The following is a 13,349-nucleotide window of genomic DNA, read 5'->3' on the forward strand; positions in this document are numbered from 1 at the left end:
TGAACTTCTGTTAGTACTTTGCAGTCTCAAAAGAAGGAAAAGTTGTTCAAGAAGTGACAACATATCCACATAGACACATTCGTGTCCTTTTTTGGTGATAAATTAATACACAAATGGGAAAATAAAATTGAACTCAGATTCTGAAATCACTTGGAAACCCCTCCTGTGAAAATAAAGTGCAGATGTTCAATGTAGCATCAGTGAGCCACTCTGCAGCCTGTAAGTCTGCATCCTGTATTTTGCCAATTTTACTGACAAAAGTGACATAGCAAACAGGCTATTTTCAACATGCTATCATTTAAACTAGCTCAAAAAATGGACAGAAGTTTAAAACTTACAGTCCTTTGTATCTTAGCAGCACTGAAATTCCTTTTGATGGTAACACCAGTGAAGCTGAAAAGCCGCTTCAAAAAGTGGCAAGGTTTAGCTGTTTCAATTCAGGTAAACTGAATTATATTCAGCTACTTGAGAAAATAAAATTTTCTTGCAGTTGGGATGGCTAATAGCCAGAGAGGCATGGTAAGTTTCCCTTCCACCAGTCCCTTCACTCTTGCCACCACAACAACAATACTCCAAATTTCATTTATCTTCAGCCTCATTCAACACAAAATACTTCCTTGTTCAAGATTAAATATTTTACTAGCTCTTGCTGGATTCATCACTGTTGGGCAGTCACACTGAAGATGTGCAGTAATATTTTACGATGAAATACAAGCTTGTTTGAAACAAGACACAACTCCACATAAACTTTATCCTCAGAAATGGTCACATGCAAACATGTTTAATTAAAAGAACAGTTCAGTTCAGCTGTAAAGCTGTTCTCCACAGTCAAGGAAGGCCTTAGCTATATGCATAAATCCCAGTGCATGTACAGGTTGAGATGTAGGTACAAACACATATAGCCCATTTCTAGCCATCCCTCTCTGACCTTCTAGCTAAGCTGAGACAGAAATTAGATCAAAATCTCAAAACTCAAGCTACTATATCTTTTCTTGTCTGTCAGTTCTCGAGACTTTTGATTCTACAGCTAAATCAATCCAATGGCTAGCTCTGGCAAAAGTTCAGTCCCCCTCTTTCTCTGCTGTCACACATCTGACTTACAACTCTTTCTTACTGGTACTGGGAAGCCTCTGGTCCTGCAACAAGTTACAAGGAGCTACGGTGATAAAATTTTTTATTTTTCTTTTTGGTTTAGTTTTTTCACAGTCTAGGTCCCCAAAATGGCTTCCCATGAGGTGAAAAAGGTTGAGCAGAAATTTGCTGACATCAATGGGTTCACATTTTCAGTACATTCACATAAAACTCAGCACATGGGTGGAGTCTCAACAGATTCCCATTTTTCACAGACAAAGGTCTACCCTTTCAAATGTCTACATCACACATTGGCAAGACTCCAGTCTAAAGATTTGTAGGCTGGAAAAAAGTCCACGTCTACAAAGTCAAAGAAGAAACAGAGGAGAAAACATGGAACTGGCAGATGTGAAGGAAAGGAAAAGTCTGCAGCTGTAGAAAATACTCCATTTCCCTAACATATGTATAATATGCTTTCAACTTTATGACATTTAAGATTGTAAAGGCTATTTCCATCAAAAGGAAGAAATTATCACAGAAGATGAAATATCAAAAGAAATTTTTTTCCCTTTCAATAGTTGATAAAAAAGGGCTCTCCTATTCACAGTTATGAGATCTGTGCCTGAAACATCCTCATGCCATTATCTTCAGGCGCTTCACTGTCATTTCCAACTTTTGAACTCAAATGTAGATTTTCCCAGTTATTCCCTAAAGCCTGGGATTTGCAGTCTGCCCAGTGCTTGATGATTGCTTTTATTTTTCAGTTCCCACTATACATAAGGGCAGGCATCCTTTAAACTGAACAAGAAGTTACCTGCAGCAGTGTTAGCCAACAGACTAACACTGGGAGCCGACAGACATCAAAGCTGCCCATTTCCCAGAGCAGCTCCCACTTCAGCTTTTCCTGCAGTAACCTTGCTATAGAAATCATCACATTCAGTATGAGCAACAAGTTACAGACAAAATGAATCCGCTTCCAAAAAAGTTTGAGAGATGCAGACACAACCTTCTTCTAGAAGGAGTCCAGATTTTTTGACAGTTCCCATTTTGAGGAGCTGCATCACATAAGGGAAGGCTCTGCACTTCCACCTCATGTGAGGGCAGCAGCTGTGGCATACAGACAGGGGAAGTAAAAATGCTCCTTGGGGAATCTGACTGACAGAATTGCCAGCTAAGTTGGGCCATTTAAAAAAACCCAGAGTTTATTCATATTCACCTGCGTAAAATGTGCTGTACTCCATCCAAAGAATTTTAAGGGTCTGGGGGTTTTTTGTTGCTGTTGCTTTTATGACTTTGCTAGATCTTAACAAGGCAATATAGTTTGTGTCTCTCACAAGTCACTTGTAAGATTTGGCTCATTTCTGGTTTGGAATAAAGGAGATTTAGCAATTTTTTTTTTCCCTGCGAACTTCTGTGGAAGGCTCACAGTACCATATCAATAAATTCAGCTCTGCTGACCTGAAGTGCTCTAAAATCATGAGTCCAGTTGTCTGGACTTCCAAAACACTGAGGCAACAAGCACAGAGAATTTATTATTATGACTCTTCTTGGTCTTTTAAATTTTAAGTTAGCATTCTTAAACATCCTGCTGCAATGACAGAGACATGAAATGCTGACTTAAAGAAAAAGTGCAGAAATTCTTGCATCCACATAAAATAAAAATGTAAATTTAAAGAATGTCTCCCAAACCCTACACAAATCAAACCCACATATAGAACAGTTTTGTGAAGATAGAATAACAATTGAATTGAAATAATCAGAAATCATAAAAATGGAATTATTTTTCTGTTATGATACGTCATTCGCCAGGAGAATCTACTATTGAAACAATAAATAGCTTCAGAAGTATTGAGACAAATTCATAGCAGAAAGATTCAACCAATCTATCACTGTTAAAATTAATGGACTAGATGCAATTTATGATTTTGGAATCCCTAGGGTATAATCAAATGAAGCATCTGATGACTGTACTTCTGAAAATAGACAGGCAGTACTTCTTTTCTTCTATTATTGACCATTATCAAAGGCTTAACATGTTGGGGGTTTTTATGTTTGCTTCTCATGTCCTTGTGAGTTAACTGAAAAAAGGATCATCACATGTAATTCTGATGATATCCAGAATGAGGTCTTTGCATGGAAACTAAGAAACTCTTAAGCTATACATAAAAAAGCACAGTCCTGCTGAGTCTTCATTGTAGGACTATAGTGTGTATATGTATACGTATAAAAGTAATATTTGTTCTCTTGTATAAATGGAGGAAAATCCAAAGTAGTTGACTAAGTGACAATTTTTCAGGCTACCTGCTCTTTCTCTCTTTTCCTTTTAAAATTTTCTTTTCTTCTTAAAGCACAAGTGTATTTCTGATAAAACATCAAATAGACCAACAATACTTATATATTGGTAATGGGGAAGCAAAGGAAAAAGCTCTATAAAGATCATTAGCAGAATGACATATCAAAACTAAAAGACACTTCAGATGCAGCTACCCAGCAGTGAGGGCACATGCCTGTAGCCTGACTGAAAAAGATGAGACTGCCCTAGTTAAGGAGAATTCCTCCACTGGGGAAATGGATGACCCATGCAGGTCTATCATGGACATGAAGATGGATGCCAAATTTGTTTTCAGATGAATCTTCCAATTCATTGTCCTTGCTACCAGCTCAAATATACGTAGGCACCAGCACCAATATTCTGTCACTGCTGGCAATAGCTTTATTGGTATATGAGTACTTAGCAGGCTGAGGTTCAGTTGAGCACTGACCATATCTTCCAAATTCACAACAAATAGGAAAGTTCAAACCTGTCAAGGCCGGGTGGAAGATCCGTTATCCTGTTTGTGTTCTGAGAAAATTACTCCAAGGCATTCAGGCAGTAAATCTGTTACACAGCACTTAAGAGCTACAGAACACGTTTTTACAGAAGAAATAAATGTACAAATAAATATGTACCAGGACATCCCTCTTGAAGGAAAACAGCTGGGCCATCATATTGGAAACAGTAAAAAAGAGATACATTAGGGATGTCATTTGCTAAGCAAACATGTTGAGGAAAGGCAGACAGAACATATAAACCAACCAATAAAAGGTTACTTTTTCACAGCAGTATCAGGTATTTACAAGTAGTGCAAGCCTCTGTCTTAGCAACAAGATAAACACCAGGCTTCCACAAGCCATAAAACTGCTAGTACTCCAATACAGAAAAGCAGGAATATGGGAAACATATCTATTGAATTGTCCTCTGTAGCTATCTTATTGTCTTCACAGACAAGCGCTATTTCAAGATTAATCTTCTTGGTAGGTTAACAAAAAACTGGCTGTTATTACTTCTGTCATTTCTAGCAAAAAGTTATTTCACTGGAGTAGCTTGCAAACCTCATCTGGTTATATGTATGCACAATTTCTATACAAGAAAAATAAAATTATACAGTGTTTAAACAATCTTCTTTGATATTTTGGTAAGATTTAGTAATATAGAAAAGTGTATTTAACACAGTCGTTAGGACTACCTACACAGGAAACATAAAGAAACTTTGAGCCAATTCAGAGCATTAATAATCCATAAGAGCACCCATGAATTCACTTCAAGCAGTTATTGAAGCTGTAGTTCCACGAATCTTTTGGGAAAATGGAAACAAAACCAAAACCAAACCACAAAAAACCCCAACACCACATAATAATAATAATAATAATAATAATAATAATAATAATAATAATAATAATAATAATAATAATAATAATAATAATAATAATAATAACAATATTATTATTAATAATAATAATAATAATAAAACCCCACAAATTTTAAGTTCTTCTTTTACAGATTGGATTAAATTAATGAGGCTATAAGTATAACCCTAGCCAAATATCAATAATTTAAACTGTACAATGAAACCAATCCCATCACATTAAACTAACCCCCTGGCTGAACAGACTCTAGAAGTGCTTATATTAACTGCTCTACAGTGGATGATGTGGGAACACCCACTAAGTAAAAGTGGAAGTCAACCTTGTTCTTAGCTGCTCTTCCAATTCTGGCCTAGCTGATGAGAAATGGGTCCCTACCCTCCCTAATCAGAATAAGACAGTCCAGAGTGTTTTATTTGCAAAACAACCTCCATATATTACTACAGCTTTCCTTTCCCTGTTAATTAAGATGAGAGACTACAGGAGAGAAACAAATGCACAGACTTAAAAACAGTAGAAACAACACACTAGTTGATCTATCAGAAATATCAACTGACATTATGCCAAAATACAAAAAATAGCCACCATTAATTAAACTGATGTGAAAAACCCTTTTTCACCAGGGCACCTAAATCTGGAACTTGAGTGAAAACCAAACAAACCAACCAGCTCACCCAGCTTTCAAACTAAGTTTATTAGCAGGGAGGTGTGTGTGTGTTACTTTTATGCTCTTGGCTAAGAATCTGTCATTATATTACAGTCAAAGAAACTTTTTCTGTCCTTGTAATAGTTTTTCTAAAACAAACATCTTGTTCAACCCTTCATAACCTGCTTACAGCTTTCATAATTCCCTCAAGCATATGAAACATTAAAATTTTCCATTGGTTGTTGAAAATGCAATAAGTGAATACTGCAGGGAAAGGAAAAGAAAAGGAAAAACAAAAAAACCCCTAAATTCTATCATAAGACATTTACCAGCGTAGGTCAAGTCATAGACATGTCTAAACAGCATTGATCTCTAAAAATAGTATTTAGTTTTGGATGAACCTAGTGCAGCAGTTAATGAATGCAATGGCTGTTTAACTCCATCTGCATTCTTAGATAAAACAGCTGTTTCTGAGAAGGATGTTTGCCAGATTTTCATTTGAACTTTAGAAAGAAGCCCTCATCAAATTTACTCAGGTCTTCAAGACTACAAATCATCACAACTCCACTGACTTCTACAACATCTACTACTTCACTGAGAAGGGGCACTTCATTTACAGCAGCAGACTTCCCCTCTCTTCTCTGCCCTGAGCTGAAGTGGCACTGTTCTTTAGCAGTCTCTTCCCCTTAATAGACCATTACGGGCCTTTGAATGCTTTGTAATGACAATATTTGCTGAGAACATTTCCTAAAGTCAGTGTATTCCTGTTCCTGGTTACCCTGATTCACACAACCCATTTAAAACTCTATACAGCACAAGGCAAATTAGTCATAATTAATTAAAAATAAGCATCCTTTGGAAGCACAGGCTAAAACGCATCATTGCAAGACCGTATTAGTAGTTTATTCTGAGGGTTTAAGTGATTTGGGTTTGTTTCTTCAATAACAATGCTGACGGGATCTTTGGGTTTGGAGTTTTTGGTTTGTTCTTTTAAAGAACAGAAGTAGCAAGACTTTATTTTAAAAGCATTAACTATGTGATTCGCTAAACTCTTTCCTCCGTTCCCAGTCAGTCTTATCACTAACTCCTTGTTAAAGTGATAAAATAGACATTTTTGCAGGAAGATCTCCCCTTATCTCAGAACTGTGAGGCCATCAGTCACATCTATGGGGGAGAATGGCAGAGGGAGACACTATAGCAGGTGGAAATAAAGGGGGATAGATAAGCAAACAAAGCTTTGCAAACAAGAAAATAATTGCCTTGTAAGAGGAACAGGACTCTCTTCCAACACTAACTGCCCATCTCAAAGGAGAAAAGCATGGGTAGGAGGGGAAAAAAAAAAAAACAGAAAGAAAAAACCCTATACTTTGTCTTGCCTCCAGTTTCTAAGGGACGCTCGTTTTGATACCCAAGTAAAACGAGCATCCAAATGGAATCAGCATGCCTACCTTGCCGAATGCTATATTTAAGGTGCCTCAAGCACACAATTTTTTTAATAGCCATACTTCAGTCTGTAACGACTAATTTGTCAGATTGCTGTTGAAAACACATCTGTAAAAGACAATTTTTAAAAATTAGATAAATAAAGACAAACCTGTATCTTGCCCCTCTGCATGAGGTAACATGAAACAGTGAGCAAGGACTGAGGATGGAGGGCAGAAAACACACCATCAGGCTTTTTCATTCAGCCAAATCCTAATAAATTTCTGTTTCTGCTGTTTTCTAAATATAACTGGATATAGCGGAACCTGGCCTCCAGTAATTAAGAACACATTTTGTAAAGTATAAATGAAGCAAAAAGAAGTGTTTACATCATTTTCAAAAGGTAATGAAAATGTAATGAATATATTATAACTCACTTCTGCTTTAGCACCCTGTGATCAATTAGTCCTTTTTCATTTTCACTTGAGCACAGATATTTTTTCTGCTCTACATGACCAGAAGAATTTAACATCTGTCTGTCAGTAGCCCTGAAAGAAAAAAACAAAACCAAAAAATTTACTGTAAGCTGTCTTCTGCAGCTTACAGAAAAGAGGATCTTTAGGGTTCTAAAATACCAGTGGCACAAATAGAAAGGGAGAAAAATTAACATATTGAATAGTCATGATTTTACATGATGCTAATGTCTCCTAATCAATCAGTTCAATTATCAGACTCTGACAAATTAAAAGGAAAAATATATATAGTACTGCCTAGTGATATTCTAATTATTATACAGTTAAAAACCCAAGAAAAATCAACCTTCTCAGAGGATAACTGCTATCCTCACAGCCTGGCATCTCCTAAATCTCTGGGGGTAACTAACCATTACAGCTTGAAAGGTGTAGGCTGAAAGAACTATTTACACAGTATTGCAAGTAAGTTTCTGTTTAACTGGAACCTTGAAAAGTTGTTTTTTCTAGAGGTTAAGCCCAAAGCTTCAAGTCAGCTCCAAATGCCAGCTGGTCTCACAGTCCACTGTTCATGGTTATTTACTTCAACTCTAGCTCGTCACTAACACCAAAAACCCCAGATACAGACTTTGCTATGTGCCAGACCAAACCATTGCTTTCCACTTAATAGTTGTGTCCACTTCTCTTCCTCCTCATATTCCTGTTATTTCTTGTTTTGTTGATAGAAGCCAACATCAACAGTTTTACCCTGTACTGAGGGATAGGCAGAGCTTAGATAGGGGATACTGTTATGCTGCCAAGAATTCATGGCAGTCATCAACCACTTTTTTTTTTCTGAACTTCATCTCTTCAGAACATCCAAACTCTAAAGATGCTTTAGAAACTCTTCCAGCCTCAGCTGCACTCAACACATGAAAGGCTGTTATTGGAAGTGCCATTAGTTTACCAAATTTATAAGGGGAGTTTTCCCTTTCTATGAATCAATATTTTTCATCTATGCAGTTAAAGCAAACAAACAAAAAAACCCCCCCTATTATGTTTTCTGCATGGCTCCTAGAAACAACCGATTGTGAAATTGGAAAGCATCTTAATATTTACCTTGTGAAATTTACTTTTTGAACTCCTCACACACACATAAACACAGTTTCTACTCCATGATTTAGAACATATCCACCTCACCAGTGACAGACACAAGATGCTTATTTCCATGTCCTAAACCAAACTGCTGGAGATGTAAGTCACACTCAGTATCCTTTCAAAAATTTATTACTTCCACACAGAAAGTGTTCACCTATTGTACTCAAAACTCCACGTCCAACCAACTACTTCATTTCTGTTTCTAGCAGCGAGGTGAGTTCAGCACAATTCACACACAGTCAGAAGATGTGCTAAGGACATCAGGATAAAGAGGCTACAGCCAGGAGTGCACCAACAAGCACTGTGGATAGCATTCACCTGAGAAATACAACAGGAAAACACTGCTGAGAGCTCTTGGAAGCTCCACAGTGACTTCAGCTGACTCAGAAGGACACTGTGACGATGCTGCTTTCTCCCCTGCCCTGAGCAATGCCTTCTCAACCCTGTCACTAGTCCTGGCGGTGTGAGCTGGTTCTGGAAACAGGCCTGACTGAGAAATAATTCTCAGGCCTGACTGAGAAAAGGTGGTTGGTTTTCACCTGGGTTCAAGCACCACAGGAGAAGGGCTAGGAACACACACACTCAGTTTTCACCATTGTTTCCCTGCCACTGTGGGACCACACACTCAGCTATGGGTCCTACTAACTGCAAACCCTGCCATGGTGACTTTAATCACTGCAATTCAGCCTAACATTACTAAGCGATGGAGGAAATGTGTGTTCATATATATTGTGGAACTATGAATTTTGAATTTGTTCAAAACAGTGTCTCATGAACTTTAGTCAGGAGTCCTTGAACTAGATCAAGAGAAATTATTCTTACAGGATTTTGTTCAAAATGTAGTAAATAGACAAAATAATTTTATACTACATCACCAAGACAAGCACTGCAGAGTTAAGAAAAAAGTTGCAGCTACCTGCTTATGAGGATACATCTTTTAGTTTTATGACAAAATGCTACTTTTACTAGAGGAGCTTTTCCATCATTTTATACCCCAAACTGGACAGAATATATTGACTTTTTACTCATCCTAAAATCTATGACTGAATGCATCTTAAACGTGCTTGGGCTTTATTCTGTCATTCTTGGTGACACAGAAAAGTTTTCAGAAAGAGAAGCTTATTTACTCAACTTCCCTGTAAACAGAAGGATGCCAGCATCTTATTTTCCAGGAAGGAGGCAAGGTAGGGAAAGATTTTAATGTAAATTATATTCACTAACATTTGATATTTTAAGCTATTAATTTTTTTGGAGTCTGCAGAACTGCACAGCAAAGCTGTGCCCTCATACTACTGTAACTGCAAGATCAAATTCAGAGTTTCCTTTGAGAAACTGAATTTCAATACACCTGTGACACAAATACTATCTCTGGCTAAAGTATTATTTTACTCCAAGATTTGCAAGCATTTAAAAGTAAGTTCTTCAAAAGCTTAATATTGTAAATAGTGAAAATTTTAGCTATAGTGAAAGTTTGATAGTGCTTTGTCCAAATGAAAACTAGGTCCTAGAACCGGATACGAAGAAAAGTTTAAGATAATTAATGGCATTGTTCTGGAATGTTTATACCCTATTTAAAACCACAAGGTGGTATCTAATTTTGCATTTCACGTGTTGTTACAGATACTTAAAATTTAAAAAAGTCACAGCTGAAGAGCTAGTAAATGCCAGTTTTAAAATGCCATGAAAAGAACACAGCTATACCCAGACTGATATATTCTGTGCCATGTACAAACTCACCCACTGATAACTTCTGGAAACTTTTGAGAAGCAGTTTCACAACAGCCTGTAAGGGAATCCAGCCCACTTTTTTGTTGATGGTATTTTTTAATCAGGTCCATCAGCACTGCCTGGTGCCCAATCTTTTTCACCAGCTGTTGCACCATACGATCATTAAGTGCCAGAAGAGCTGCACCACTTACTTCTTCTTCTGCAGATTGAAGGGGATAAAAGACATACTGTAAAATAACTTTACAGTTACAGTTACATTCTATATGCCTAAAAACATGATGGAAGACAGGTCAAAGGTAAAGATGCTTTCTACTGCCAGCTGTCATTTTCAACTGCTACTGTCTTTTCCTAAGCAGTGCCAGGAATCACTGGTCAGATACCTTCCCCTAACAAAAAGCCAAGTCTGAAATATGCAGAGGCAGAGAGGTGACTATTTTAATGCTTTAAATCAGGCCTTGCTTAAACCACAGGAGACTGTCACTTGTTAATGAAGGAAGGCAAGTTTTTTAAGAGAACACACAATAAATAGGCTGTTCACATAACAGTTTCTTGTGCACTCTTTTGCAGAGTGTTTATATGCTCAGACATAAAACGTTTACACACTACAGTTGCATTATTTCAAAAAATTTATACAACATAAAATAGGCCCTGTCAAGACTTCTAAACTGCCACTTCTGATTTGAGGTGTCTCTATTTATATACAGGCTTAATCTCATCCCCCATGATTTCTCAGAAACTTCATAATAAATCTGTACACATACGTTGATTTATCAGATCTATGTCAGTTCTCACCCTAATAAATTCTTATAAAAGTCTGAAATTGGCATATACACACATGCCCCAAAACAAGGTAGGCAGTGCCAATTAAAGGCACAGCAAGAATTACTAAAAAAGCCCCCCCTCCAAACAACAAAAATGCTTACCACGGAACTTAGGAACTAGCTCTCCTAAATTTCTCTGTTTCAACCAGTTGCAGACTTGCTCAACCGACCAATTTTCCATCTTCAGCTGTTGCAGTGCTAAATTTCCCTGTGAAATTAAAAGAGAAGATTATTTTTATGCTGAACTCTAAACTGAACTCCAACATTTCATAGGAAAAAATGCACTTAGCAAATAAATATACATCTACATGTTCTGAATAGAAATAGTGCAAAATAATCCAGCTAATGCCTGTTATAAGTGGCAGTTTCCTTGGATCCCTTTCCTCACCTCCTCTCCCTTCCCTGCTTTTTCTCTGCTCTGAGACAGCCTCATTCCTTTTTAAACACGACTTGCTCCAGTACCATTAACACCCAGATTTCCTCACAGAGAAGAAAAAAGGTGTGAAATTCACCACCACCATAAGGCTTATCAGGAAATGGCTGACGTTTTACAGAAGGAAAAAAGCAAACCATCCCACCATCAGATAAGAGTCTGTCACCTATACGTTTATAGTCAATCAAGCACCTTAACCCTCTCTGCACCACCACCCAGGGCGGGTACCCAGCAAATACTTAACCCTCAATTACCAGCACTTAGGGACAATAAAGATGGATGGGAGGGGACTGCATCTCCTCTTGTTTGCTAGTTCTGTTCCCCAGCCTCCAGTGCTACCTGGGAAGATGCAGCGGGTACCCTTGGAAGGTAGAGGGTGGGCAAGGGGTCTCTGGGAGAGCCGGAATGCGTACATCGACCCTCCGGGTGAATCCGTCCTGCACATACCGAGTGCCTCCAGTCCCAAGGACTGACTTGGATAACGAGAGGGGTACATCGCATACCAAAAACAACAGCAAACTCCCCAGAGGAAGATTGCTGATGAAGACAGCTTGTTCCACGCTGCAAACTTCTCGGCAGCAGCAAACTCTCTCTGAGGGGGATTTTCTTACTAATATGTTTTAGCTCTGCTACGTAAAGGAGCACCAAGTGCTTCATGACCATGCTTGCAATGCACAGCAAACAACACTACAGGACATTGTTCGAGTCAATTTTTCAGATAAGAATACATGTGTCTGGCATCGTTGGCCAAACATTTCCTTCCATACCCTGAGCCTGCAGCAAACTCTAGGCTAACAAGAGGATTCACCCACACAAACCTCATTAGCATCTGCACTCCAAAAAAAAAATAAAAATCTTGGAGTAAAAGCATTTCCATTTTCGTTCTTCAACAGCAGACACCCTCCAAAAGACCTGCCCTTCCTGCTTATGCTCTTATGGCCTTTTAAGTTCAGCAACTTAAAGGGGTTAAGTTTGAGAGGAATGCCTTTCTGTATTACATGAGTGGATTTAATTCGATATGACAACAGTAGCCATACAACTCCTCCCCCAGGCTAAGCAGCAAGAACAAAGTGTGAAAAGTCATTATTTGTTGAGAACTCTGGTGTAAATTAAAAATCACACCTTTCTGTCACACTTCTTACTTCCTTGCAAAGAGTAGGGCAGAAAAAAAGTCTCCAAAAACTTGAAAGATAAAACCAGATGTAGAGCAGAAAGATACTTCCCTTATCTAACAAGCAGTGTAAAAGGAGAGAGATACATTAAAATGTTGGCAAGGTCACTTCTCCCTTGCGAAAGAAGACTAACATTCTAGAGCACTTCTAAAGCATACAGGCAGATACTAAAACTTGAAAAAGTGTCAAGTGAACTATAGCCATGCAAAACAATATGCACATTTAGCTCCAGGTGGCTAATTCTACAGCAAAATGGCCACTCGCACATGGAAATGCAGGCTGCACACTTTATCGAGTGAAGTGATTATACCTTGGAGGCTTTTTTCTAAAAAAAATCAGGTTATATGCATTAAGGGTGGGAAACATAAATACTTTGAAATGCTTCTCACAAGTGATTTCACTTGCCTATGCTATAGATAAAGGAGTCAGAAAAAGAGCACACCGATCTTCTAGCAGCATTTTGGAGACAACAAGAAAGATTGAGCACAGATGCTGATATTTGTCTTCATTAATGATTCTACTTATTACATTAGCATCAAAATACTATCCAGTGAAGGGTTACCTGTGCTCAGTGTGGTGAAATTTGTGAATATTTATATTCTTCAATCAACTCTAAGTCAGAACAACAAAAAAAGCCAACAGCAGCAACATTTTAAAGAGAGCAATTTACAGCATAACTTATTCAAAGCAGTTCTAAGTGTGAGTGATCTCTGCTTGTTAAGAAATACAGCCAACCACTGAGACCCATTTCTTCATACACCTAGG

At 37.9% G+C, this 13,349-nt stretch overlaps 1 protein-coding gene across 1 annotated transcript in view; it reads right to left on the reverse strand.

The window, feature by feature from the left end:
• Nucleotides 1-11,999, reverse strand: part of SAMD3 (sterile alpha motif domain containing 3) — a 37,922-nt gene extending 25,923 nt beyond the window's left edge. The window contains exons 1-4 of the mRNA XM_017829772.1: nt 11,860-11,999; nt 11,082-11,187; nt 10,168-10,357; nt 7,261-7,371 (exon numbers count right to left, since the gene is read on the reverse strand). Of these exons, the coding sequence (XP_017685261.1) occupies nt 7,261-7,371; nt 10,168-10,357; nt 11,082-11,187; nt 11,860-11,913 (461 nt within the window). The 5' untranslated portion in view covers nt 11,914-11,999. The remainder of the gene's footprint in view (nt 1-7,260; nt 7,372-10,167; nt 10,358-11,081; nt 11,188-11,859) is intronic.
• Between the last annotated feature and the right edge of the window lie 1,350 nt (nt 12,000-13,349).

Source organism: Lepidothrix coronata, unplaced genomic scaffold, assembly GCF_001604755.1.
Source record: "Lepidothrix coronata isolate B3197 unplaced genomic scaffold, Lepidothrix_coronata-1.0 Scaffold5, whole genome shotgun sequence".
Lineage (NCBI taxonomy): Eukaryota > Metazoa > Chordata > Aves > Passeriformes > Pipridae > Lepidothrix > Lepidothrix coronata.